A 27,187-nucleotide genomic window follows, 5' to 3' on the forward strand; every position below is an offset into this window, starting at 1 on the left:
CCAGTACAGTTCCCTTCCTCGATGTTAATTTGTGTGCTGTCTTGAACCCGTGAACAATCACGTATGGCAAAGCTGGTGTTTACCCTCTAGTTTGTTTACACCCTTCACTGCAATCCCACTTCCACAAAAAGAAATGCTGGCTCTACCAGGACAGGTGATGGCCCTCTTGTGTTATAGATCAGGTAAAAAAATCACAGCTGGGAAGCTGGTTATCAGTTGAAAGGGCAGTTGTCTCACTGCTAAGATAACTTCCAGAATGGGTAGGGGGTTTTTTTTGTTTGTTTGGAAAGAGTGCTAAAACCAGGATAAAAGTGTTCAAAAAATGTGAGAAAACTAAACCCTCCTGGTATTTCTCATTTACTTAGGGATTTTTTTCTTATTTTGAAATGTGTTCATAGAAAAGCTAAAAAAGGGAAGATTTGAGAAAAATGCAAAGTTTCGGCTGCTTGGTAACATGCCCTGACATTCCTTTTATATATATAGAAGGAATATATTCTGTGTATGCATATACACACAAACAGAAAGGACTGGTTTTTTTTATTTTTTTGCAGTTGAGAACACTGACAAAAATCCCAATCTGGAAACCCTTCACCAGATGAGCTGAGATCCACACGGTGTTACTCATCCTCCTTATCTCTATTTTTTGTTTGTCTTTCCTGTTGAGATAAGACTTCCAGGAGCAGTCCTGGCCACCATCCAGGGTCAGAGCAGTGTTCAGCACCCAGGAGCCTTTCTTGCTGAGCCCTCAAGTGCTACTCTGATAGCAGGTTAAATAACAACCAGTAAAAGGTGGAAGGAAGCCGCTGTCTTTACAAACACCTTTATTGTGTCTTACTTGTGTCTTGGGAGGTTTCTGGAGTGTACTGGTGACAACTTCCTGTACAGATGAATGAGCTGATGAGGGGAGATGCTCTGCTGGACCACATACTTACAAACAAGGGAGTACAGTACAGGGATGTGAAAACTGGGGGCAGCTTTGGCTGGCAACCATGAGAGAGTGGAGTTCAGGATTCTGAGAAGAGGGGAAAAAGGCAAAAGTCCGGGTTCGAGCCTTGATTTCAGGAGAGCAGACTTCAGCCTGTTCCTGCTTTGGAAAATCCTCTGGGAGGCCCTGGACTGAAGAGGGGTCAAGGAGAGCCAATTGATTTTCAAGAATCACCTCCTTCAAGTCAAGAATGGTCCATCTCCACATGTAAGAAATCAAGCAAAGGCAGCAGGAGGCCTGCAAGGATGAATAAGGAGCTTCTGACTGAAAAATAAAAAAGAAATGTATAAAAGAGATGGAAGGGACAGGTGACTGGGGATGGATATGTACTCACTGTCCGAGCCTTGGTAAGATCTGATTGTTAAAATTGTTAGAGAGATGCCTCTGCCCAAATTAAGGTGCAAATGAGACTATATGCTGAAATGAATAGTATGAATTTTATTTAACAGTAAATGTGAGGCAGAGAAAGAAGTATAAAAAGAGAGAAGGGAGAGAAAGAGAGTGACAGAGAGAAGGTTAAGTAGAAAAATATCACTTCTCCGTGGGTTCCAAGAGCATCCCTTCTTGTCTTCTCGACCATGAGGGTCCCACAAAACATAGAGTTCAATGCACTAATATACTCTCAGGCTAGGTGGGAATGCCCAGGTTGCACCCCTGCTATCTTCAGAAAGAGGAAGAAGGAGAATTACATGGAATTACAGGCTGGTAAGCATCACCTTGGTCCCAGAAAAGGTGATGGAGCAAATCCTCCTGGGAGTAATTTCAAAACACAGGAAGGATAAGAAGGTGATTTGGAGTAGTCAGTGTAAGTTTATGAAGGGGATATCATGCCTGACCAAACAGGTAGCCACCTATGGTGAAATCGCTGGGTGTGAATAAAGGGAGAACACTGGATGATGGGTGCCGTGTCCAGTTCTGGGCTCCCCAGTACAACAATTAAAGAGAACTGAGTCCAGCAAAGGAATGCAAAGATGATTAAGAGCTTGGAGCATCAAGGAGAGGACAAGAGAGCTAGGACAGGTCATCTGGAGTAGAAAAGGCTCATGGAGATCTTAAAGAATCTGTAAAGAATACAGAAAAAGATGAAAATTCTATTTAAACATTAAAAAAAAGTTTTTATTGTATGTATGGTCAAACACTGGAATGAGTTGCCCAGAGACTGTGAAGTCTTCATGCTTGCCTTTTACCTGCCCTGCTTTGAGCAGGGTGTTAGGTTCAGTGATCTCCAGAAATACTTTCCTACCTCAGTGGTTCTGTGATATTTGAAATTACAATGAATACAACTTACAAATCGTACTCTTGATGAACTTTTATCAGGTAAAGGTAGCATCTTTTGTTGTTTTGTTCCATGGTTTCAGTTACAAGGGAAATAATGTAAGCCAATGCATATTAGTTTAGGATCTACTCTTACAAATGTTCCTGAACATGAAGTTGGAGCTTCTGCATGAGCACCATTGAAGATTGATAGTGATGCCTTATGAGGCCTCCTAGCGACTGGACAGGAGTAAAAGAATAAAATAGGTATTTATTTGAAAGGCCTTCAAAGGTAAACCCTGGGAACCACAGGCTATTGCCAAAAATGGACCCCAAGGTGGACGACAGGTCATGAGTTCTTCACACCTTTATAGGTTTGGTTCATTTGCATATCAGGGTTAATTCTCCAATTAAATCTTCAGTTAATGATGTCATTTCCCCTCTGCTTGCCCACCTTAGAAGCTCTTTGGATTATACTTTTGGGCCCAGGACAGTCTGGGTGACCTTGGAGAGCAGGCCTGGAGAGGCTTTGTTGTGTCTACCTAGCACAAGTGAGCAGAAAATAGCAAGTTACAAGAAACCTCAGAGCTACACTCTAAGCAGTACAGAATCAGGAAAATATAAAAGTTAAAACCTAGGCATCAATAGTCTCCAAGAACCAGACTTAAATCTACATGAACTGGACAAAAGTTTCACTGATGTGATTCAGCCCTGTTCTTAAAAGAGATTTTCCCTGTGGAGGACAGGGTAGACTATTCTCTAAGTTCCTGCTGTGGGGATTTCAAATGGACCCTCGTGGGAGGGGCATAATGCAGGTTACTGATTATCAGAAACATTCTAGCTTGACTTAGATATTCCTGTGTCTAGCACTGTAACTGTTTGATTCTTATCACACGAATACTCTTCAGTACCTGAAGTGGGTTAAAACTGCTGCACTGTCAGTTTGTTCCAGGCTTTTGTTTTGCATTCCTGCAATGAGTGTGATGCTTCCACCTGCAGCCTCAGTGAGTGCTCTTACACTTTGCTTATTGAATCTGAGGTGCCACAAATTTCCTTTGGAACTGGCACATTTCAGACTAAATCTGTGCTATATGATGCTTTCACTGCCGTCTGGCCTCAGGGACAAGCCATTTTACTGAACCCCCTGTTATTAGATTTTACCCTTGGCAGACATTCTGGTCCTTGCCTTATTACTTTTTGAGTTGCACTGTGGTCGTGTATTCCCAGGTGACTGTTCAAATACACTTGGTGTAAAATGCACTGCAGCCCATCTGAGATTTTTGCTGCAGGCTCCAAAGGATAGACCTTGGATTTTATTAGGCTGTATGGATCTATATGGGTGGAATAGAAACACATTCTTTGCATCTGAGCACTGACTGTGTTCACACAGGGCTGATGGATATGGAAGGTATGTCGGAATATGCAATAAGTAGTCCCTTTATCAGACCAAGGGTTGCAATTGTGAGAGAGCCACAAACTCTCACTCTTTTAATACAGTGATTCATACACCACTGGGCTGTTAACTGTGTACCTAACAACTTTTGTATGTATTCCATATCCCAGAATTAATTGTAATATATCAGTCGGGCAAAAAACTCTGTGTAGAATGTCGATGTTTTGTATTTCTTTTAAAGCAGGATATAAAATAATCTTCTAATCTATGATACTGATTTGTATGTATATGCATATATATATATGCATACATAGACAGAGATGTGTATTAGCATGTCTCTGGATTATGCTGTCATTTATATCATACTAGGTAAGTTCAATATGATGGTATAGGTCAATCCCTTCAAGACATTCAAAGCTACCAGATATAACATTAATAGCTGTGGTCTGAAAACCCCATGTAGTTTTAGATGGCAATCTTTTGAATACATACATTTCTAATAATCTGAATTTTGGTCCCCACAACATAAGAAGATAAGATATTAAACTATTAGAGAGCATCCAAAGGAGGGCAACAAAGATGGTGAAGGGCCTTGAGGAGAAGCCATGTGAGGAGTTGCTGAGGTCACTTGGTCTGTTCAGCCTGGAGAAGATACTGGGGAGACCTCATCACAGTCTGCAGCTTCCTCAGGAGGGGAAGAGTGTGGCAGGTACTGATCTCTTCCCTTTGGTGACCAGTGACAGGACCCGAAGAGATGGCCTGAAAGTGTGTCAGGGGAGGTTTAGGTTGGATATTAAGAAAAGGTTCTTCACCCAGAGGGTGGCTGGGCCATGGAACAGGCTCCCCAGGGACGTGGTCACAGCACCTGACAGAGTTCAGGAAGCATTTGGACACTGTTCTCAGGCACACGGTGTGACTCTTAGGGATGTCCTGCGCAGGGCCAGGAGTTGGACTCAAAGATCCTTGTGGGTCCCTTCCAGCTCAGCACCTCCCAGGATTCTGTGAATGTCTTTCTTTTGACAAAAACTATTGCCTTGTAGTCTCATTATCTCAGAAAACGTTGTTTTTAAAAGGTCTGTTGATAACAAGTCTGGTGCTCAAGGTTGGTGTCCTTTTCTGTGGTAGATGCCACACAAAGAGGAGTGATAAAATCCAGGATGCAGTTTTGCTGTCCTTGATTACTGTCAATGTAATTGCATCTTCAATTTTATCACTTCTCCCAGAGAAAAAGGTCTCTAATAATGACGGAGAAATAGTGAGGAATTTATGAAAATTATCACTGTAAAATGAGTTTCTCTTTTATGCAGAGTGCAACACAGCTTGTAATGCCTTAATTTGACAGAATTTTTTAAATGTTGTTATTTATGACTGAGATGTATAGAGTTATCAGTTCTGCCAAATAAAATAGAATTTTAATACACTCTATTAATATTAGTATAGTATTAAAACAGAATAATGGATAGGCAGAAAATACAGAAATTAAACAGCATAGATATACATAGTGTCACACGGAATTTCAATTATTTTTTACCATTATTTTATAAAGTTTAAAATGTACATATACCAGAGAAAACACAGACAAATGAAATATAAACACAGAAGTATCAACCAAACTGCTGGCATGTTTACATGTTCTAGTTGCCTGGAAAGCAGCAGAGTAAGGGCTCAGAGGCAACATCTGGTTCTCCCAGCCTAACAGGTTACTCGGTGTCAGCTGAGCCCTGCTAACCATCTACCTGTGAGTGGCAGATGCAAGCTGGTGTGGTTTATATTACTTGTCCTTAAGTGTGGTCTCAGCTAGGACAGATTTCCTTGCATCATCTCCAGGCTTAGTGAGCTTCCCTGGCCACCTCTGCCTGCAGGAAATCGCTGAATTGCAGTAACCTGTTTGTGTGCTTGAAGGGATCAGCTGGCATTGTCAAACAAATTTTGCAGTGATCCTTTGAGTCATAAGCAGCCCAAATTATCTGCCTTCTCCCATGACAGTGCTGCAGCAGGACTGCAGATTAGTGATAGGTCCACACCTCCCTGCCCCAGTGCCTTCGGATGGCAAGGAGGCCAAACCAGTAAAGACACATAGCTCCAGAAAGATAGAGCAAGGCAGGACTGAGGGCCTTCTCCCACCTCAGGAACATTTCAGCAGATGGTGTCTATAAAAGCCAGCTCACCATGGAGTTAGGAGATCGGGGTACAACTTTCACTCAGCAAGATGGTTCAGTCCATACTTCACTTTAGCTCAGCGAATCATCCCTCTAACTGCAGTGCTCCCTCCTCCATGCTCACCCTGCCTCTGAACACCTCACTGAACATCTCACTGGTAGTCCTACTGCCAACCCAGGGTGACCTTGATTAAGCCTGTGAGGAGCTCATTGTACCAGGGTGCTGCTGGGGCCAAGAATTTAGCCACATTCAGAGAAGAATTGGAGATTTAAACAAGTAACATGATTATCCAGAGCTATTATAGCTAATGCTAACAAAAACTTTGGAAGAGAGATAAAGCCTCCTGCTTCTGGGTGTAGGCCAGCCTCCAACTACACTTACTAATAGCCTAAAACCTCCAGTTACCAAATACCCGCTTTCAGAGACCTTCCACACACTGTTCTCTGAGCAATGGCCATCATCAAAGAGGAGTAAAAGATCAGATGTAATTTAAACCTTATCCAAAACTGCAATTCCGTTATTTCCAAAATTGCTAAATCCTCTCAGCCTGTTCTTCAAGCTCCAAAATGGGAAATCTTCAATGTGGTGAAGATGTGTGTGGGAATGGTGAGCGTTTAGAAGCACTTGAATGTTGGATTGTCTCAGGAAACAATGGTGCTGTAAAGGCAAGAATTCACATACCACACACAAGCAGTAATAACAATAATAAGCTCGAATCATGCAAAGACACTAACTAATCAAACTGGTTTGCCTGTCAAGTTGTAGTCTTTTATGATGTCCATACCTAACGAGACTGAGCCCTTTAAAATTTTCTCTCTAAACAGCATACAATAAAGGCTTGTTTTTGAAAGGACAATTTATCTTATTTAAAAAAAAAAAATAACCCTCTCGTTAAAAAAAGGTTCAAGGAAAATAAGACATTTTTCATCTCGAATTACCTATTTCCACTTTGTATGTTTATGTACATGTGTATATATACACATAAACTTTAAAGTTTGAGTTTAAAGAGTGATTATAAAAGATTGCATAATATGAATGTTCTGAATTCTTTGTCTACTAAAATCCAGCTTTTTGGATAGATGACAAAATTCTAATGCCATTTCAGTCCACACTTGGGTAAGAACTCCATCAAATAACATTACAATAAATAAAAAATATGTTTTCATTTTATCAAGAACATCAATGAATATAAAAATTATTCACTGATAAATTACACACTATTAAAATTCTGTGGGTTTGCTATCAAAGCTCTTAAAAGAATCAAACACCTCTAGGTAATGGGTAGAGGTCTCCAGCTAAGCTGCCTAGGTAAAATTCAGTAGGTTCTTCATTCAAAATATAGGGACAATCCTGTCAGTGGAATGATTTACTCAAATGGGTTTAGTTGTTTGCAAGTTTGATATCACTTGCTTTGGAAAACAGACACTGGCATTCATATGCTCTAATGCTGTTGTGCTTCCGTAATTTCTGATTATTGGTGACATGAGATAAACCTGGAGTTTTTGCACTTTAGAGTGCAGTTGTATGAAAAAAAAGCAAGAGCTGTGTGCTGCATTCAGATGGGAGCATGCTTATAGGTATAGAGAGACAATCACAATTATGGTAGTGAAATTTTAAAATATGTATGCTATAATTTAATTTGTACAGCTCTCCTAGTATGGACACAAGTAAAGATGCTGTATATTGCTTTAGCCACCGCTTCTAGTGATTTAACCGCATTCACACTGACTTACATGGATTAGAACCATATTACATCCAAAGCTAAAGTCACACTGGTTTAATTTTTGCACTTTAGTGGCGGCCTGAAACCTCTGAAGGGAGTTTTCTGACTTTTTTGCAGTCACTGGCATGTTAAAGACATCTGGAAACAAGCGTAGGGTGATAAATTATCACCAAGGCGCTGATTCAAAAGCTGTGTGTAAAACTAGTGCACAACAGAAACACTGTCCTTTCAGCAGGCAACCAAACAGAGAACAGGACTGTTGCATGAATTTTCCTGCAAAGTCTTTAGCAGCCAGACTAATCCCAGGCACACCTCGTGCTGACCTTTACACACATACGCACAAAATTTTCTGGGAGACTTCCTTCCCCCAGTCCTTACTTCATCTCCCAGCAGGGCTGCCTGCTGGACCTGGTGATCCTGCTTCCGTACGAAGGGAGAGAGCCTCCACCTACCTTGCTCTCCTTCCTTCCCTCCCCAGTCCCTCACTCCCTCTCTTCCCCTCAGGCTGGCAGGATTCCTCGGGCAGAGCATGCAATCAGTTTGCAGGGAGCAGCCGCAGCCACAGGAAAGATGCAGAAGCACAACCAGAAGGAGCACCTCTACAAGCTGCTGGTGATCGGGGACCTGGGAGTGGGCAAAACCAGCATCATCAAGCGTTATGTCCACCAGAACTTCTCCCCCCACTACCGGGCCACCATCGGGGTGGACTTTGCTTTGAAGGTGCTGAACTGGGATGCTGAGACTGTGGTACGGCTGCAGCTCTGGGATATTGCGGGTGAGTACAGAGGAGAGCCCCTTGCCCCATTATCTATCGAAAGAAAATACAAAATGTAGACCACAATTCATTTGTACTGATCTAAAAGCTGGGAACTGCCAGTGCCTATGCAGTGAGGGAGAGCAGATAGAGGAGAGAAAACTTTAAGGGCAGATTGACGTTTTGGAGTTTCCCTAAAACCAGCAGGCTCCCAAACTAGGGAAGTCAGAGAGTCAGAGTAGAACCTTTGCTATCTGATTTTTCTCCCAAGCCATGAGATAGAAATGCCAACATTCAGGGATCCAGCCACCTCTCTCCAAATGCCCCAGTTGTTTCCCTGCAGCTGACAATATTCAAGTTTTACCTCCTTGGACTAACAGATCTCTATGACAGGAGGAAGAGTAACAAGAATGTCCTGTTATATCTTTTTAATTTGGTGGAATAGATGAGGCATTCAGTAAGATGATTAAAATTACTTTTATAGTTTAAAAAATAAAGAAAATGTATGTCTGAGTTAGTTTATTGAATTATATTCGTTCTTCCTGTCCTTCCTCTCTCTCCTACCTTCCCTCCTTCACTCCAATGAAAGCAACTTCTAATGTGTTTTGAAAAAAGAAATGTTTCTATTTGGCAATTATTTTGGTTGCTAAAAATATAATTACTCATGTTTTAATATAATTTTTCCATCATGAAGCAAAACAAGAGATGATTTACCCTGTGCAAGGAGAAAAAGAGTAAAGAAGTCCAGATATCCCCACATGCTTACATCATTAAAACCCACAGAATTTGACATTGTTGCTGTCAGTGCTTCAGACAATTTCGATTTGGCTTCAAATTAAACACACAACTTTTTTTTGCCACCCCCTTACTGAAAATTAATCATTTTTGTTTCAGTCCACAAAATAAGTTTATCTTGATGGCATATATCACATGCCGTAAGTAATGTTCTTTCATTTAATGAATGCAGGAATCCAAATAGAACTGTGTAACCCAGTAGATTACAGCATAAAGAATGGCATTTAAAAACTCAGTTAAATTAAGAAGTTACTTTCATTAAGTAGGGGGTAAAGGTGAACATCATATCAGCTGTTAGGCAACTGTGCCAGCCTGTGGCCTGAGCTGTGGGCTCAGTGATCAAGTCTGGAACAGCACTGGGTAAAACTGGTGAAATGAAAAAATTCTTGACATTCTTATCGGCGGAGGGAGTGCCTTTCTTCTGCGCTGAGCTGTCTCATGTCTGAGCTCTGAATTTGGCACTGAGGTACTAAAACTTATGCAACAACGCTGCTTTATGCAAAACGTATAAACTCCGCTTTTTCACACACTAATACAGTCTTGTAGTTTTATGGTGTTAAATACATATATGCTCAGTTTTCTTTATTAAAAGTTGGAACAGTGGGGCAAACATTAGTTTTATTGTTCCCCAGTGACTGATTATAACAACAAATACATGCACTGCCAGAAAAACTTTTCTGTATGAGAAAAAAACATTTAATAGTAAATTCTGAATGTATCAGGGACTTAAAGAATGTATTTTGCATGCCTTGTGTCAGAGATTTATTACACTACTAATCATGTGCTGGCAGATCATATGATGTAGCTTTCAGTCAGGCTGCAGAAGCAATTACACCTAGTTGTAGTACTGAATGACTAGCAGGCTTTCTGAGTTACCAAATATGACAGAGAGAATTACAGTACTGTACTAAATTTCATATGAATTGCCCAATTCAAACCATCATTGTGAAGGTCAAGACAGTGGTCAGTAATAAAAAGAGTTGCTGTCTTAGCTTTAATGACTTCTGCTTAAGGAGCTTCAGCTGTTGCTGGCTGTACATAGAAAGGAAATTCTGTAAGCAGCACACTGAATTCAGATGATCATGGTGCAGGCATAGAAGTTATCACAAATAAGGCATCTGGCTGGTGAGAGAAAAAGTGGTTTAAAAATGAAAAAGAAGTAATACTGATTGGAAATTAGGAAAGAATGGAATTGGTTTCTCCTGTGGCTGGTCATGTATCATCACCTGCAAAACATAAGTGAGCAATGAGAAGAGGGAGGAAAATAAAATCTCTGGTCTAAGAACATCCTCTCTTTCAGTGGAATCTGTTATTAGGTCAGGTTTATCTTTGGGGGTAAGGCAATAAACTTTCAGTCTCTCACCAAGCTACAGGATGCTGGCTTAGCATGCAGGACACCTTGAATTGAAGCAAATTCTGCAAATGCATCAATAATATCTCATATCAGTAATTATATATGAATACATATTGATATATGTATTTATATATAGATATCAGGTATCATTTTAGCTCTTATATCCTTTCCCCTTTTCATTATACAGGCAGAGAACCCAGTACCAAGCATATGTGTACTCTTCCTTGCTTTTCACACTGTGGATCAGTGGGTAGTAAATTGTTTAACAATCTAGAAATAATTTTCTCAAAAATGTTGTGAATAAAACCAGTGTCAAGCTTATCTACATTATTAGTAGGATTTATGTACATGGTGACTTCATTGGAGGAGCGACATATTCCAGCTGTGGTAGGACCAAGCAGTTTAGCCTGGTTTACCCTTACCATACATAAGAAGAAAAAGTAAATTTGGTTCATCTGGTGCCATCTAATTAAATGTAGTTAATATTTCTGCAACATATTTTTCTGTATTTTTTAATTTGGTAAACAAAACTAACTAATAGCTAAATGCTGAAACTGCATTTATTTAGAGGAGAGAGAAATGCCAAAAAACAAGGATAACTAAGCATTACAAAAATTAATTCAGGGATAATGTAGGCTCTGCATCACACATTGTTACATTAAGACAGGGTTTTTAACACATAATATATTCCTGAAACTGTGGGTGTTAGGCAGGAATAGTAGGATTAACCTTCATGCTATATGATGTTATGGTGTTTGTAACAACAAGCTATCATTAAAATCTACGAACTTATGTCTGACTCAGTGAAGTGCCTAAGTTTGAGGTGACTGAATGTTTAGTATTGTGTGTGGGAGGAGATAAACATGACAAAATTTTCCTTGTCTTTAATTTCTTCACAACAATTCAATTTCATTTCACCTCATGTCACAAATTATCAGTTTTGGTGTTCCTGCTAAAGTGTGCCATCACCTCTACTGCTGTGTCATACAATACTAAATCTTGCTCCTCAGTCAATTTGCCTTTATCTTTTCTTTATCTTTTCTGCTGCCTTTGTGTGCATATCCTTTAAATTCATTAACAATTTGTTAGAAGGAAAGCTTTAAAAGAAACTCTTAATCATACTTTGCACAAGGTTACTGTGGATGGGGTTGGCTCTGCAGATGCAGGCCAGCACACCACTTCTGAAGAAAACAGCTGTTGTAGACAGCAGATCTGGATGTATTTGCTATTCCCTTCTCTGCAAGGCTGCTCTCTGTGCTACTGTCTGTGTTTTGTGCCCACACAGCCCAGAGATTTCTCTGAAGACCAGCTTTAGCTGCAGATTTACTGCAGGAAGAAGTTTTGAGTGCATCAGAGAGCAAAGAGCAGGTACATCAGAGCCTGCTCCCTGATCCTTTTCCACAGCCATCTCAGCATCCTCCTTATCACTCCTTCTAAGTATGAGTGGGCTGCATTATTCACTGCTACCAAAAAGACATTGATTTGTGTTTAAAAGGCTGGCTCTCACCTCATGAAGAGTTGGACGGATGCTTTGGGGAAAGAACAGTTCCATTACCTTTCCCTATCACTTTCACCTTCAGAAGCTGCAGTCTTCCCACAGATACAGACGAGTGTCTCTGCAGTTGTAAAGTTTTTAGGACTGTTATGCTGCAGAGGGAGTAAGCAGAAACCTGTTCAGTAATGCCAGGCACAGCACATCCTCAGCATTTTAGGCTTTCAGCGGCTGCTGAGCATTGCAGCACATATGCATAAATAAGATAGTCATGGTGATTTCTAGGCTAAGTTACCTTGAAATTACTGTTCTGCAAACATAAATAAGTCTCTTGCTGTGATGGTTTTATTTCAGTATAGATTGGTGGTGAGATCCATGTGCCAGATCCTGCTGACAGCCTGCTTTTTTGCATTCTAGGGTGGTGAACATCAGCTCAAGGCTTGCTTAAGCTTCAGTCCATAAAGACAATTATTTGAATTCAAGTGTGAATATTCTGAAAGCTGTTTTGAAGTGAAAAGTAAAAAATGTTTAAATCTTCTCCACAATTTCCAGCTTCTCAGTGTTGTCTAAAGGTTGTCTGTAAAGCAAGGTGGTTCTCAAAAGCATTTTTCTCTTAGGACAGTGGCAAGAAGTAGAACGCATCATAAAACTCAGCATTGGGCAGTTTTAATCAATTTTTAATTTCAATTTTTGTGCCATATTTCAGATGCTGTAGTCAACATGGTGGAAATTATCTGAGTTATAAAATTTTATTATTATTTTTTATACCTTTATCAGAGATGAGAGTGGTTAATGAAAATTGTAGATTTTTGTACAAATTTATGTGGGGTAAGTTTTTATAAAATATGAAATTTCATTTGTTGATTGCTTTAAGCCCGAGCTGATAGCTTTCCCTGCTGCAGAGGTGCCACTGAGATTAGGATAAGTGTGCAGGCAGCTGCCCTTCAGACAGGGAGTCCTTCCCTTTAACAGAAATCTTGTTGCTTTGTCACTTTGGTCTCACTGGGTTCACTTCCAAGTAGAGTAGGATTCATCTGAATTAACAATTATACATTTCTTCTCAGTCCCCAACTACGAAGGGCCCCTAACCTTAGGTACCTTTTTAATCTAATTTAGGGTTGATAATGCCAACATAAACCACCATCTCAGTGGGCAAAGGCCATTGGATTTGTGGGGTTTGATGCCAAGTGCCAGTGGCCTTGCAAGGGGTGCAGTAAAGTACAATGGGCCAGATTACATATTCCACAAGTTTCTGACCCTTCCAGTGAAAAGCAAAACCAATCTTCCCCAGTCACTCTTTACAGTAAAGCAGATTCTAATATTCAAGGCTGCCTGTGAGATACCACTGAATGGTTGGTCTATCTTCTAGCCTAATTTCTGCCTAAACCATTGTGTTGCTGAAAACCTAAGGCCATATTTTGACATCTTTAATACATCAAACAATGCCTATTTTTACAAGTAATTCTGCTAAATGAAAAAGTTTTAGGAACCTCATCTATTAATATAGGATTTTGTTCACATAAGCAAGAATCGGTGGAAAAAAAAAGTCCTTCTGCATCCTTAGACATATTACTTAGCTCTCCAAGCTCAATGCAAATACTAAAGAGCACTTTTTCTGCTATGTAAATCAAATAAAAGTCATTATGCAAATGTCATATAACTAAAACTCTGCTTTATAAAGCACCTCTTTTTCCATTCAAAATTGCCGAATGTGTTTCTGTCAAGTAGATTCATACATTAATTATAACTGATGAAGAAAAAGACCACTTCAAAAAGAGTTTAGACAGTTCATCTGGAGAGCAGCTCCATTCTTTCTCTTTCTTTGAAGTGGTCTATGATGGAAATTGGTTACCACTGTCTTCCTACAAAATGCTGCATTTACAAACATGTTGGCTTTTCTGTGCAGAGAAAATCCTATGTATCTGAAAAAGCAGCTGGAAGCAAGAGGAAGAATCAGTGTCATACAATTTTTCAGAAATTTGTGGGCCACTACAAGGCAGAAGATCACAACACAGGAGCCTTTTATTCCTCTAGTAACTTTCTCCATGGTGAATGATTTCATGTTGCAAATGAATAATTTAGTTGATGTTCTGTGACAACATGTCCCACATATCTTAGTGATCTGTGTCCCAATAAATATGTGTGAGGCCTGAGTTGTGCTGCTCTTGTATAACCTACAGTGTAAATATATCTACGTCTCAAGAATTTTGTATGAGAAGTATAAAGTATCACTGAAATACAATATCCATCGGAAACAATTTGTATATGTTGCTGCTCACCTCACTGCTATGTCTCTAATCAGACCTTGGCTTTTGTTTGAAGGCACCTTCTTGCAGATGAAACAAGAATTTCTCAACAAGGAGATTATTGAATAGCACATGATTTAGCCATTCATCTGATTAGCCCACTGATAGGAATCATAAGACATTTGAATAAAATATAGACCTAAGAAATTTTGAATATGACCTCTTCTTTCCCAGAAATAATCTATTTCTATCTTGCTTTATCAATAGGACACAGTGTTTCTCTAAGGTAAAAAAAATTTGACAGTAATTTGGAGAAGACAGGCTTCTTCTTTGGTTTCTGTATCATGTGAATGACTTTCTCCATGCTGCCACAGTGCTTAAAACCAAAGATAAAAATCACAAACTGATGGTGTTGACCCCATATGTGGGTTCAGTGCTATTTCCATTAAATGAAAGTGCATGGTCTAGAAACCCAGCAATTGACACTTTTCCCTTCTCAGCCCTCCCTTACATTTGACAGCACAATTTCCATCAGATAAATCCTCCACAGGTAACCTTCCTGGGGTCAGAGGCAGACTGCCGATCTTCTTGTCTTCCTAACCTACTCAAAATTACTCACATTGAGAAACTAAGGCTAGAAACAGGTTTGCATTGAATGTTTCTATTTTCATAGCACTTTTTCCCAGCTATGGAAACACGTACAGGAGTTGTCTTGCTTAAAACCTGCTGTTGTTTTGAAATGTTTCAGGAGTTTATAATTCTTCTTTGGATCACAGCTCAGCAGTAGACATTAGTGGAAATTCTATTTTTTATTTTCAAGAAAAGTTCTGTGTAGTTTATTTTTTCAGCGTTCCCATGAAAACAGCAGATATATTAGCAAATCCACAGCTATGATCAACATACCCAGTCCTGATGCCATGTGTTAATTTGGTCATACTGTTAATCATATAAAATGATAGATATTTATAAATGTCCATGTTTGAATATAATAATGTACTGTTAACTCACAAAAATTCTGTACTTTCCCAGAAAACACTTTGAATTCAACAAAAAAATAAACCTTCTGAACAGATCTAGTATGAAACTCTCTTCCCAGATTTTTTCACTGGAATAATGCAATTCTTCATATTGCTACTGCTGTGCTATTTCTTAGAGCACTTTCCATGTTTGTAAGGCTTTAAATTCACCTTCCTCACCTCTGTGTTTTAGTTTGCCAGTAAAAGTAAATTTTATTTTAAATTTAATTTTTATATTTTAAAGCAATTGCTATGATGCCTGGTATGGCTCCAGAGCTATATTATGTACTGCTGGTTATCACTTGCACGAGAATATGAAGGATCCTCTTCATGAGTGAGCAGTTTGGTTGTGTCAGATGTTTTAGACAAAATACCACAGTACCAAAGAGCTTCCAATCTGGTACCCAGATTTTTTTGTGACTCTTGTTGAAAGTCCCATAATGTACCCAAAGACCATCGGTACTGTCCACAGACTGAGAAATCTGGCAGCCTAATAAGACCATTCACTTATTATTCACATATTACACTTACTATTAACTTATAATGAACTTCATTAAATTTCCTTGAGTGTTTGCTTGAAAATTCCTTTTTCATGCAATACTCTCCTGCATTTTCATACAAATCAGTCTAGCATGGTACTTATAATTATTTAGGCAAAGAGTAGTTTCCCAGGGACTTATAAAATGAAGTTCTGCCTTCGGTAATGTTATCTTATAAAACATGCTCTGTGAAATACTGACCTAGACTGGAAACACTGATTTTTACAAGGTGGTGTTTTTTCTCCCCTCCTACTTTCTTCATTACAGGACAGGAAAGATTTGGAAACATGACCAGGGTGTATTACAGAGAGGCTATGGGGGCGTTTATTGTATTTGACGTTACAAGACCTGCAACATTTGAAGCAGTGACAAAATGGAAAGAGGATTTGGACTCTAAGTTGGTTCTGCCGAATGGCAAACCTGTGCCAACAGTCCTATTAGCAAACAAATGCGACCAGGGAATAGATGTTCTTATGAACAACGGCATCAAGATGGATCAGTTCTGCAAAGAGAACGGGTTCGTGGGCTGGTTTGAAACATCAGCCAAGGTAAAGTTTCCATTTCTTTTCAAATGTTTCTAAGGACAGAGAAATCAGTTCCTAAAATAGTTCATTTGGTCTAAATGTTCACCTTGAAAAGCTCCTCCCTTGGTGGAATTAAAAGTGAATTTGTAAGTATATAGTATACATTTCTATTTCTTTTTGGTCTTTTATTGCAAAACAAGTTATGTGTGACATTCTGAAATGTAGCTGCTCTAATATGGTAGGCCAGCAGTAAAGTATGGACCCAGTCCACAGGTTACTGCGTAAGAGCCTGGGGAGGAAGATGACCGTAGGCAAGGCATAAAAGCTCCTTCTTGTGAATGACATGAGGATGTTTTTTATCATTCTTAACATTAAATATTATCTCTAAATATTTATATAAACACCTTGCCCAAGAAATGCTGAGTTGAGACAATAGCTTCATTGCCTTTGATTCCAGAAATGAAGTCAGTCTATTGTAGTGCTTGTACAATGCTTACTGTTATAAGCTCTCACTCTCAAAAGCCTCTTCAAGAAAATCACATATTCAGGGAGGAAGGAAATATCAGTGGTCAAAGTGCTGAATGAGCTGCTTTGAGGTTCAATTATTTTCCTTGGTACAGATTTCCTGAGTGCATGGAAAATTGAGATTAAAATCAGAAAAGGCAGGCGGACTTTCAGATTATAAAGGCCAAAGTTACGTTGGTATTGTATATCAGTTTGAGATGTCGTAGTTAATTTCAGTGCATGAAGGATTTGTATTGCTGGCATGTGAAATATTGATTTGAACACAACAATTCAGTGGATATTGTGTTGATTGTGTCCTCTTTTTATGAAGGCTGGTGTCATCATTGACACTGGGGAACTTTTGGATGTTTGAAATGTAAACAGTTTGGTTCTGGTTTGATCTAGATTGTTAGTAGGCTGACAGCCAAAATGCTACATTTGATTGTTTAATTCCTTTTAAACATTTTATGTAAGGTACTTACAGATTTTTAGAGTGTATATTTGTGTTTTACTTTTTTGGTCTTGACACCTTCTTTAAGCATTAGTATTTAAAAGATGTTTCACTTGTAATCAGCAGAAGTAACAGCAGTTGAATAGCAGCATTTGCCAGACTGCCTCAAGCATTGCATGAACTCTTAGCTGAGATTGCAGCTCTTCAGTACTTAAAAGGGGCTTATAAGAAAGATGGGGACAAACCTGTTATCAGGGCCTGTTGTGATAGAACAAGGGGTAATGGTTTTAAACTAAAAGAAGGTAGATTTAGAATAGAGATAAGGAATAATTTTTTCTGACAAGGGTGGTGAAACTCTGGAACAAGTCACCCAGAAGTGGTGGATGCTCCATCCCTGGAAACATTCAAGTCTAGATTGGATTTGTCTCTGAGCAACCTGATCTAGCTGACAATGTCCCTGCCCTGGCAGGTGGGTTAGACAAGAAGACTTGAAGATGTCCCTTCCAACCCAAACCATTCTATGATTCTACGATTCTATGATTCTATGATTCTATGATTCTATGATTCTATGTCTTTGTAATGAATGTCTTTGCTTTCCTACTGAATTGGTCTCAAATCTAATCGCTGTTTCTTCAAGATGCCACTTATAGGGAGAAATTTTGGTCTATGTCAGTGTGTAAATTATGTTGCTCCACAACAGGGTACTTCCTATTCCTTCATGTGCAGCACCTGGTTTGTATTCAGGTCTGTGGTTCATCTGCCGATTTGTGTTGGGTGAGGCCAAGAGAATCCAGTGTTCCTCTTTAGGATAAACTATATTATACTATAAGAATGGAATCTGTACCATGAATTCCATACATCAATCCCCAGAACATGTTCACCACTCAAAAAGGACAACCACATTTATTGTGTCAAAGGTCTGTGCAGAAAATGAATATGCAAACAATTTTAAAGATCACAGAGAGGTTTCGTGATGTTGGTGTCTGGGGCAGAATTATGGAAGTATAAAAGTCATATAAAGGACATAAATTTTTTAAAAGTCACAATAGAGGAAATCTTTCCAACTTTCTCCAAGCCACATAGAATTAAGATTTTCTGTTATGAGAAACATATGAGAAATATCTAGAATCTTCTTACTTTATTTAACTCTGAAACTCTAGAAGTCCCCAGATTGCCAATGCAATCACGTAGGAACAGAAAAAAAATCCAGCTATGACAAGGCTTGCTTTCAAAAGCCAGTGTGGAGGGAGTGGTGAGAGTTGAGGGCACACAACTGTTATGAGACTGTTCTCTGCTGCTATACACCAGAGGTTAGGACCTGTTCTTCTGCAATCCATACATCTTATTTCCACCCAGAATTGAAGGCTTCTGACTTTAAAATTATGTAAAGAGTCATTCCAGTAAAGATGGTAGGATCACAACATTCAAACTAAGTTAGATCAGAATAATTTCCCCACTTGGTCTAAGTTTTGAACTAAACTCTACACTTCCTTTTTTAAAAAAAATTTATTATTACTACTATTTTAGAATAATGGATATTATGCATACCTGGTATTCTTTCAGCCTAGTGCATCATAAGTAATTGAACTTGGTTCTGGGAAAAATTAATACCTAACTCTGTTCACTACAGAGAATAGAAACTCTTCTGAAGCAGAGTAACACAGACAAAGGAGTCAGCATATTGCAGCCAGCAGTTTTAGCAGTTCAAATAAGTAATAACTCTGTTTTTGTGATGCCCTGGAATAATTAGATCTCCGGAGGTTTTCTGGAGATGTGCTTGGAAATGTTAAAGCCTTGAGAGCAAACTGACTATGATTTATGCATTTTTGAAAAACAAAGGTGATTACTTAGAAAAATAACATCTTTTCATTCTGGTTGCCTTGTAGAAAGTAGCGTGCTGTATATGTACCTACCATATTTTAAGCTGTCAAAGGTTTTAAGCTTTTGTCTGTAGCACCAGAAGATTACACCAAAAAAAATCACTGTATTATTCCCTGGTGCTATTTTCTGTAAGTAACAGCTCCAACAGAAGACATTTGAGCCACCTAATGCATTCTCATGTATTAGCTTTGATTCTTACGTTAATCTGAAGGAACTACTCAGCCTGTTTCAGTCTTCTGCTCCCTACAAAGATAGAATATTTTGGTTTGGAATAGTTATAGTACATGGAAAACTAGGGCCTTATTGGGCACCATCACCTCACAGTATAGTCACAAGTTACACTATTGCCATATATCCGGTGGTGAGCCTGGTCTCTTTTATATCTGCATATTTACTTTGCTCATATTGATTGCAGTCTGAGGGGCACATCCCAGATAGTCACAAAATAACCCTTAATAGTAAATTCTTTAATAAATTTTATGACCAAAACTATTGTGAAAGAGTCTTTCTTTTAAAGGAAGGAAACTTCTTCTTCCTGTCACACATTTATTCATCCAGCCCATGGCCAGAGCAGCTGAGAGCTCCACTCACATTTCCAAGCCTTTAAACTGTTTTCACCACCATTCCAATTCAAAGAGGTGAGCTTTTGACTTAGATTAGAAAAGGAGCAATTTCAAGCTTGTTATCACTTTATAATGAAAATGGAACTTCTGCAATAAAACAGACAAGTCAGGCTAAACTAAATGTGCTTGAAAGTACCTAATTCAGAAATAACTTGAAATACCTTACAACTGGACATGGCTGTGTTGTGATTATGCCTGAGTTCCTCTTTTCCCTGCTGTAATTCTGCTGTCAGCAATACAGAGTTAGATGAAAAGACAGTCATGTTTTTCCAAATTGCCCAGAATGGCTGGTAGCTGTGCTTTTCAGATCCTTGCAAAACTAGGTCAAGCACACAGATCCTTGTCTCCTGACCATCATGGTCTGGAGACTGATGAGCAGTCTGAGTCTCTGGGCCATTTGGAAACATCCTGTTTGGACCAGGAGAATGTTATAGAATCTTTCCACCTTTAAGAAACGTGGATAATAAGATGTCATTTATTCAGCTTTTTTTTGACAGGCAGTCCATGGTGGTCACCATGGTCTATGTCAGTCCACTATGGTCACAATATATTCAGAATGAGTTGGGTTGGAAGGGACCTTAAAAATAATCTAATTCTGGCCCTCTGTAGGGCCCAAATGCTGGACTAGCAATCAAAAGTCCTCTTTGCCATTGATCTGCTGTGTTACCTTCAGAAAGTCATTCTCTCCTCTATTCCGGCCTTTCTTTTAAAAGCAAGAACATTAATTCTTCCTATCTTACCAGTGAATTCTGTGAATAATCCAGGATCTACTAGCCCTTGTTTAAATCATAGATTCTTTAGTTCTTCTGACTGGACAATTATTATGAAAGAGGAAAAAAGCAATCTATGCAGTAGACTTACAGAGGAACACGATAAGCAGTTCTGATTTCCATAAAGAAAAACAAGACTTGGACAGGTATTTGAATTAGGCTGACACTCTAAACTGATCTGCTGATCTGGAAACTTAAATCCAGGCAATCCATTTGAGACTACAAGACCCAGTTAGGGATGTGTGGGTCCCTACATTGTCTTTTTAATTCACTGAAAAAAAGTCTAACCAATCTCACTATACAGTCTTAGAAAATATTTCAGATTCTGCCATAAAGCAAGAAATAAAGCTGACGCTTAAGGCAGGAGATTTCTTTTCAGATGTACAATCACTCTGTGCAATATTCTCTGCAGAGTTTGTTTCCTGATATGAAAAGGAGCTGATTCAGATTGTCCTATGGGTGTTAGAGCTATCCTGTAGCTCTCTGGATCACTTTCATGAAATATGTTATTTACTGCTGTCCCAAAACCAGAAATTCAGAGATTCACAAAATTGTTGAGATTGGAAGGTCATTTAGGGAAATAATTTTGTTGCAGGATATTCATCCAGCTGTAAGAATTCAATCAGAGAAATCATCTTGTTCTCAGAGTTGCAGTCACAGCAGTTCACATCCATGAATTTCATGTTCCTGCTTCCAGATGGCTTTTAACTTGTATGGTGGTGTTTTCGTAAAAACACCACCACAGCGTACTACACACCATCTTAACAAGGCTCTGCTCCCAGCAGTTTCCAAGGGAGTTCTACTAAGGGAGCGTGTGGAGCCACTCCCTCACACTGTTAGCTCCAGGGAAGCGCAGGTTAAAGCATTTTTAGAGTCATTTCCTTGCTACTGGATTTTAGTGCATTATGGAAATAAAATGTGGAAGCTATGAGCTTCTCACTAGTCTCCCATCTAATACCTGAATATTTCACAATTTTTAAATGTTTACTTATGGGAAGTAAATTTCCTTCAACTGCAGTAGTAGTCTAAGGTCATGTCTCTCGGCAGCACTGATTTAGAGTGCCCCAGGTGCACTGTGCCTGCATACACACTGTTCTTCACCCTGGTTTTCAAGATAAGACTCAGAAGAGTCAGTTTCAGTAAGAGGAAGAAACTATCAATGTAAAAAGGGAAAAGCTTTATATAAGAAAACAACCACATAGACAAATCTAAGGTATATGCATGGTAAAGAAACAAAAATTTCATTCTTCTGAAAGTGAGACAGGCCCTTAAAACTAGCAAGGGCTTTTGTTCTTCTACAAAGAGCTAAGTGCCAGTCTAATCTGTGGGGACTTATTTCATATATTAAAATGGAATGTCCTAAATGTTAATGTTCTGCATCTTCAGTAAAGATGGCAGATAAGGGGGAAGGTAATCCAGAATGCAAAAAAGGTTGCTGAGCTTGTGTACTGCTTTGAGTCACATTCAATAATGTATTTATTTTCCCTTTAGTTGATTGTTGATTACAAGGCATTATTTCCAATAGCAATCAGTTCAAAGGTTTTAAATAATGCAGCTCTCTTTCCCTGCCCTCAGTTGCTATCCTTTCCATAAAACCACCCTTCAAAAGAACATATTTGAATAAGATCGATCTACAAAGCAAATGCTAATTTCATTTATGTCCTCCAGTGTTCCTTTCTGGCTTTCAGAGATTACTCAGAGTTATTTTCAATGCCTTGTTTTGTTTGGTAATAGAATAAAGAGTAGCATGTTCTGATTTTCACTTTTGCATTCCTTCTTGATGAGGCCAGGAGAAAGATTGGCACAAGTAGTCAGGCATCATCACAGAAGCAGGGTTTAGGTCCTTGCTCTGGCAGATTTTGGGAGGGTGATGCAGGGAAAGTCACTAAGGCATGGATTCACAACTCAGCTCTTGCACTGACTGGGATAGTGTCTCAGATGCTGGGAGTCACTGAGACAAAGAAATGTGCTAGGCACCTCAGGCAACAGGGCAAGGCAAGATGCCTAGGAAAGGGTTTTAGAAAGGCTGACATGCTGAATCAGGAGCAGAGGACTGAGAGTCACAAAGACATCATGATATGGGTAAAATACTTCCTTTTTGGTCTTGCAGTAAAAGCTCTCTCTTGGGGGAGAGCTTTTCTTGAGAAGGGAAAGTGTTGCATTCCTACCTTATCATGCAAAGACTTCATCCTATGCCATCTCCCACTTTCCAACTAGCCACCATGTGCTGGACCAGGCTTCATGAAGTTTTCTCTGTTTGTGGCTCTGCTTTTTCTCCGTTTGACAAATGGTCATAGCAGCACTTCCCTATCACAGAAAGCTGCTGTCCAGATAAACACACCAAAGATGCAGTGCTGAATACCAGCCTTAAAAGCAATATAGGGAGACAGTGTCCCCTGTGTTTGGAGAGCTGTGAAGGTAAAAGTGGCCTCAGAGGAGGCTGGATAGCAAGCACTACAGGGGCATCTAGTACCGTGTCAAGAGCCAGATAACACCTGGATGTATTGCTGTACAGAAATAGCTCCACCAAGGAGGCAGAGGAGGTCCCTCAGTATGACTCAAAAATTTTGCCCAGAACATGGAAGGAGGTTATTATAAGCAAAAGCAAAAGCAAAAGCAAATAAAAAAAGAGAGGAGAGGAGAGGAGAGGAGAGGAGAGGAGAGGAGAGGAGAGTAGAGGAGAGGAGAGGAGAGGAGAGGAGAGGAGAGGAGAGGAGAGGAGAGGAGAGGAGAGGAGAGGAGAGGAGAGGAGAGGAGAGGAGAGGAGAGGAGAGGAGAGGAGAGGAGAGGAGAGGAGAGGAGAGGAGAGGAGAGGAGAGGAGAGGAGAGGAGAGGAGAGGAGAGGAGAGGAGAGGAGAGGAGAGGAGAGGAGAGGAGAGGAGAGGAGAAAAATAAATAAAAATAAAAATAAAAATAAAAATAAAAATAAAAATAAAAATAAAATAAAAATAAAAATAAAAATAAAATAAAAATAAGCCTGAACTTCAGCAATCATCACGATTCCTGTGGTGTTCTTTTGTAGGACAAAGCCACATAGGAGATGACAGTTATGGCATTTTAACAGAGACCCATTGAAAGACATTGTTTCACTCCACTGTCTCACCTATATTTTCTTGCTTTTTTGAAACATAACTAATGTTATTTTTAGGTATAATTGAGGCTGTTTCCATGTCTCAGTACCATTAGTAGGGTGTCTGTGATTATTCCTCTCTGTCCAATCTTACACTCTGATTGTTGGTTTCTTTGTATTTGAGTGGATTTTCACTTTCTCTCTTTTCTCTATCCTCCCCTTGATTGCCTTTGAACATCTCATGTACTCTAAAATCACCAGGCCTGTGGATGTCTGTGTTTGGATAACAGATCACCTTCTACTGTCTGCAGCTGCTTCACTGTGTAGCAGAATACAGATTTTTCTTTTGCAAAATACACTATAGGAGGAGAGGTGGAGAAATCAATATTTCATTAGTCAGACCAGAATACAGCAATGTCTGATCTGCAGATCTAGGACACCACAGGATTAAGGTTGTAACAAAAGGCAATAGTAGCATCAGAAAGGAAGTGGTCAAGGCAGGGATCTGGGACAGCAGGAGTTGCTTTTTTGGCCTGACCACAGGCTCCTTGCAGCAGGTGACTTAGCATGTCACTTCTCATCCGTACCCTGTGCCAGTTGTCATCTGAACCACGGGAGCAGGCTGGAGCTAGACACAAAGTAAAAACCAGCTGTGCTGTCTGCCAGGGTCACACTTCCTCTTCCTACCCTTGTACTCCAGCTGAAACTGTCATCCACACAGCTTAAATGGTTCTTATAAATGTTCAGGATGAGGAAATGCCTCTCTACACTCAGGACAGGAGTTTTTACTTTTTATTCCTTCCCTCTCTCTCTTTTTTTTTCCTTGTTGTTTGAGTACTGGCTGAATCTTTTTTTTTTCTTCTGAATTTTTAGGCTCATGTCTGGCACATGGACTTCCGTCTATCACCATCAGGCATGAGGGATGTCCACCTTTACCCATTTCATGCTTTTGTGGGCTTGGTCCCTTCCCCCTTTCCCAATCCTGTAAAATGGTAGCCTCTGACAAAGAGGGTTTTTGTTAATACATCTGAACATTAATCAATTTGGGCACAATCTTAGATAGTCCCTAAGACATTCTTGAATGAGCATATGCTGCTGTTTCAAGACAGAAGCAGCACATGGGTAAATTAAATGCTCACCAGTCCATTAGCAAAGACAAACACAATGCAAGAGGTTTTTACATTTCTGTTTTTGTGCATTAAACAATCCTGTTTTGGCTTCAGTTTTCTAAGCAGTACTGAGAGATATTTTTCATTGTCTGTTTTTTCTTTCTAATAAAAATTCACAGTGGTCTGAAGAAGGTTTTCAGTGCATGCTTGAGGAATTTTCGTATCTGGTCTGAGCGGCACGCGATGCAGCAGAATCTCAGTACAGAGACGATTCCAAGTTCCATGTTACTTTCTAGGGGTTACTATGTACATTACTTTTCTAAATATTTGGAGATTTACAGCCTACTGATATTCTACAAAATATTTAAGTTCATGTATGGCATTGAAGGAACCTGTGAAATCTTGCACTAATTAACATTTTCCATGTATTTCAGCCCTTTACTGTGGGGCAAAGGGATGGACAATGGAATTCGTGGAGTTTTGCTATTTATTTAAAGGGGATTGGATGAAGTCAGCCTAACAGAATCCATTCCTTTAGGTTTTGATTTTCCTATAAATGTGCCTTCTCTACTGAGACAGACACATTTCTTTCTTTTATATCTAGTTTATGGCCTCAGTACAGCAGGCTTCAGATTGCCACCCAGAGGGACCTGGACATGCTCAAGAACTGGGACTAGATGGCATTTAGATATCCCTTCCAACCAAAACTATTCTATAATTTGGTGATTCAGCTTGAAAACCTGGGTTATCTTAGGTTGCTAATAAAATATTATATTTATTGAGCAAGAGTAGTGTGTGCATATACACAAATGTGTGCAAATATACTGGTATGGATTTCCATATGGTTGCATGTGGCTGTGTGATACAATTTTCTAGAAGATTGAAGCTACAGTGAAGTTTCTATCTCCTGCCAGTGATTAGACTAGAAGAGTGGTTTTTATGCCAGAAAGCCTGACTTTTCATTCCAAACATACTGGTGGCTGTCATTAAAAAAAATCGTTACTCAGTACTACTGCTTATTTTCTATGCTGTGTTGAGCTGTGTCTCAGGCTGTTGATTAGGCTGTGTCAGCTTTATTTATTCTATGAACAGAGCAAGGGTTGCTGCAAGTTAAATGTGCAGTTGATGTAAGGCACACGTAGGAAAAAGGGGCTTTAGCTTTCATTTTAAACCCCTAGAGTGAGGATTTCTGTCCCGCAAATGAAACCAGTGGTGATATACCTCTTCTGAAACAGTGCATTGGAGATAAGTCAGCCTCAACAAGAAATAAGGGAGGACTCCAAATCATACAGAACTTTTTTTACTGTTTTTGAGTAATTTGAGATTGTATCATTTATTCAATGAATCTGGTTCATCACAGGTTTCATTGTGAGCATTGCATACAGAAATCTTCTTGAAACTGTAGAAAAGGCTTTAAAAAGTAAGTGCTATGAATGTCTGTAATTGCTGGTAGGTAATTAACTATTTGGAAATGAGTAACCATTATTCAAGCAGTGAAATATAGGTTTTGGAGCTTTACCTCAGGCATTGGTCATCAACACCTCTGCAGAATTATTCTTTTTTTAGTTTATTGAAGCAATCAAATCACCAAGAGATTGAGGTAAAAAATTTAAAGTCAGCTCTGTGTACATTTGAAAAGAGCTATGAATCATAATTTATATAAGACTTAACTAACTTCAAAACTCCAGTAAGCATTATTCAACACAGTCAATTTTTGAAAACTGTTTATTAAGGTAAGTAAACTTTTGATGTTGCTGAGAGAAAAGTTTAATTAGGCACAGGAAATATGCAGCGTGGTTTAATTAATATTGACTAATCAACCTCTCTTTCTCTTTCACTTGCAGGAAAATATAAACATCAATGAAGCTTCCAGATGCTTAGTGAAACACATAATTGCTAGTGAGAGTGAACCAGTTCAGTCTATTGAACCAGATATTATAAAACCACACTTGAATTCCTCCAAGATTGGCAGTTGTTCAGCTTGCTTTAAATCCTAAGAGACTTCCAGACTATTACAAGAGCCGAACAACTATGATTCACAATTTATACTTTATTCAACGAATCCAGCCTGCCCACATTGTCCCTAAGCAGATTGCCATTTTCTCAAAAATATATTTAAACTTTTCCTTTTTTTTTTTCTTCAGCTAAAATTTATTATGAGCTGTTCATTGATAGCAACTATTCAAAACTCTCTTTGGCTACTGGTCAAATAAGACTCATGGTGATGGCTGTGTTTTCCTATTTGGGTAGAGCCAGTGATATCAAAACCTATTTCTTTGCCATGTTGTTTCTGAAAACTCCTATTTGTGATGTGACTGCAGCAGCACCCTACTTGTTCATTGATTTCCAGGATGCTTTCTCAGTACCTTGACCAGGCAAACATCATTGCTCTTTGTCACCCCTCAAACTTGAATGATCTTGTGTCATATGAGGAAGATGATTATGACAATGAAAATTTAGCTGTTCAGAAGGAGACACCAAGAATGCACACAGTTAAATCACCCCATTGAAAGTTCTGTCTCCTGGATGTAGTGACAGGACTGA

At 39.2% G+C, this 27,187-nt stretch overlaps 1 protein-coding gene across 1 annotated transcript; it reads left to right on the top strand.

Annotated features, from left to right (window-relative positions):
* Positions 1-5,982: 5,982 nt before the first annotated feature.
* On the top strand, positions 5,983-26,640 carry RAB38 (RAB38, member RAS oncogene family). Its single transcript, XM_069030968.1, has 4 exons — positions 5,983-6,011; positions 8,028-8,290; positions 15,979-16,259; positions 26,488-26,640. Exons 2-4 carry the CDS (start codon positions 8,086-8,088, stop codon positions 26,638-26,640), a joined length of 639 nt encoding a protein of 212 aa, XP_068887069.1. The 5' UTR covers positions 5,983-6,011; positions 8,028-8,085.
* Positions 26,641-27,187: the final 547 nt, after the last annotated feature.

Source organism: Aphelocoma coerulescens, chromosome 1 (assembly GCF_041296385.1).
Source record: "Aphelocoma coerulescens isolate FSJ_1873_10779 chromosome 1, UR_Acoe_1.0, whole genome shotgun sequence".
In the NCBI taxonomy this organism is placed as follows: Eukaryota; Metazoa; Chordata; class Aves; order Passeriformes; family Corvidae; genus Aphelocoma; species Aphelocoma coerulescens.

Excerpts from the sequence above, each read along its gene's own strand:
- RAB38 (XM_069030968.1), top strand. The coding sequence starts at position 8,086 with ATGCAGAAGCACAACCAGAAGGAGCACCTCTACAAGCTGCTGGTGATC. Across the intron at positions 8,291-15,978 it reads GCAGCTCTGGGATATTGCGG|GACAGGAAAGATTTGGAAAC; the intron begins GTGAGTACAGAG and ends TCTTCATTACAG. Across the intron at positions 16,260-26,487 it reads GGTTTGAAACATCAGCCAAG|GAAAATATAAACATCAATGA; the intron begins GTAAAGTTTCCA and ends TTTCACTTGCAG.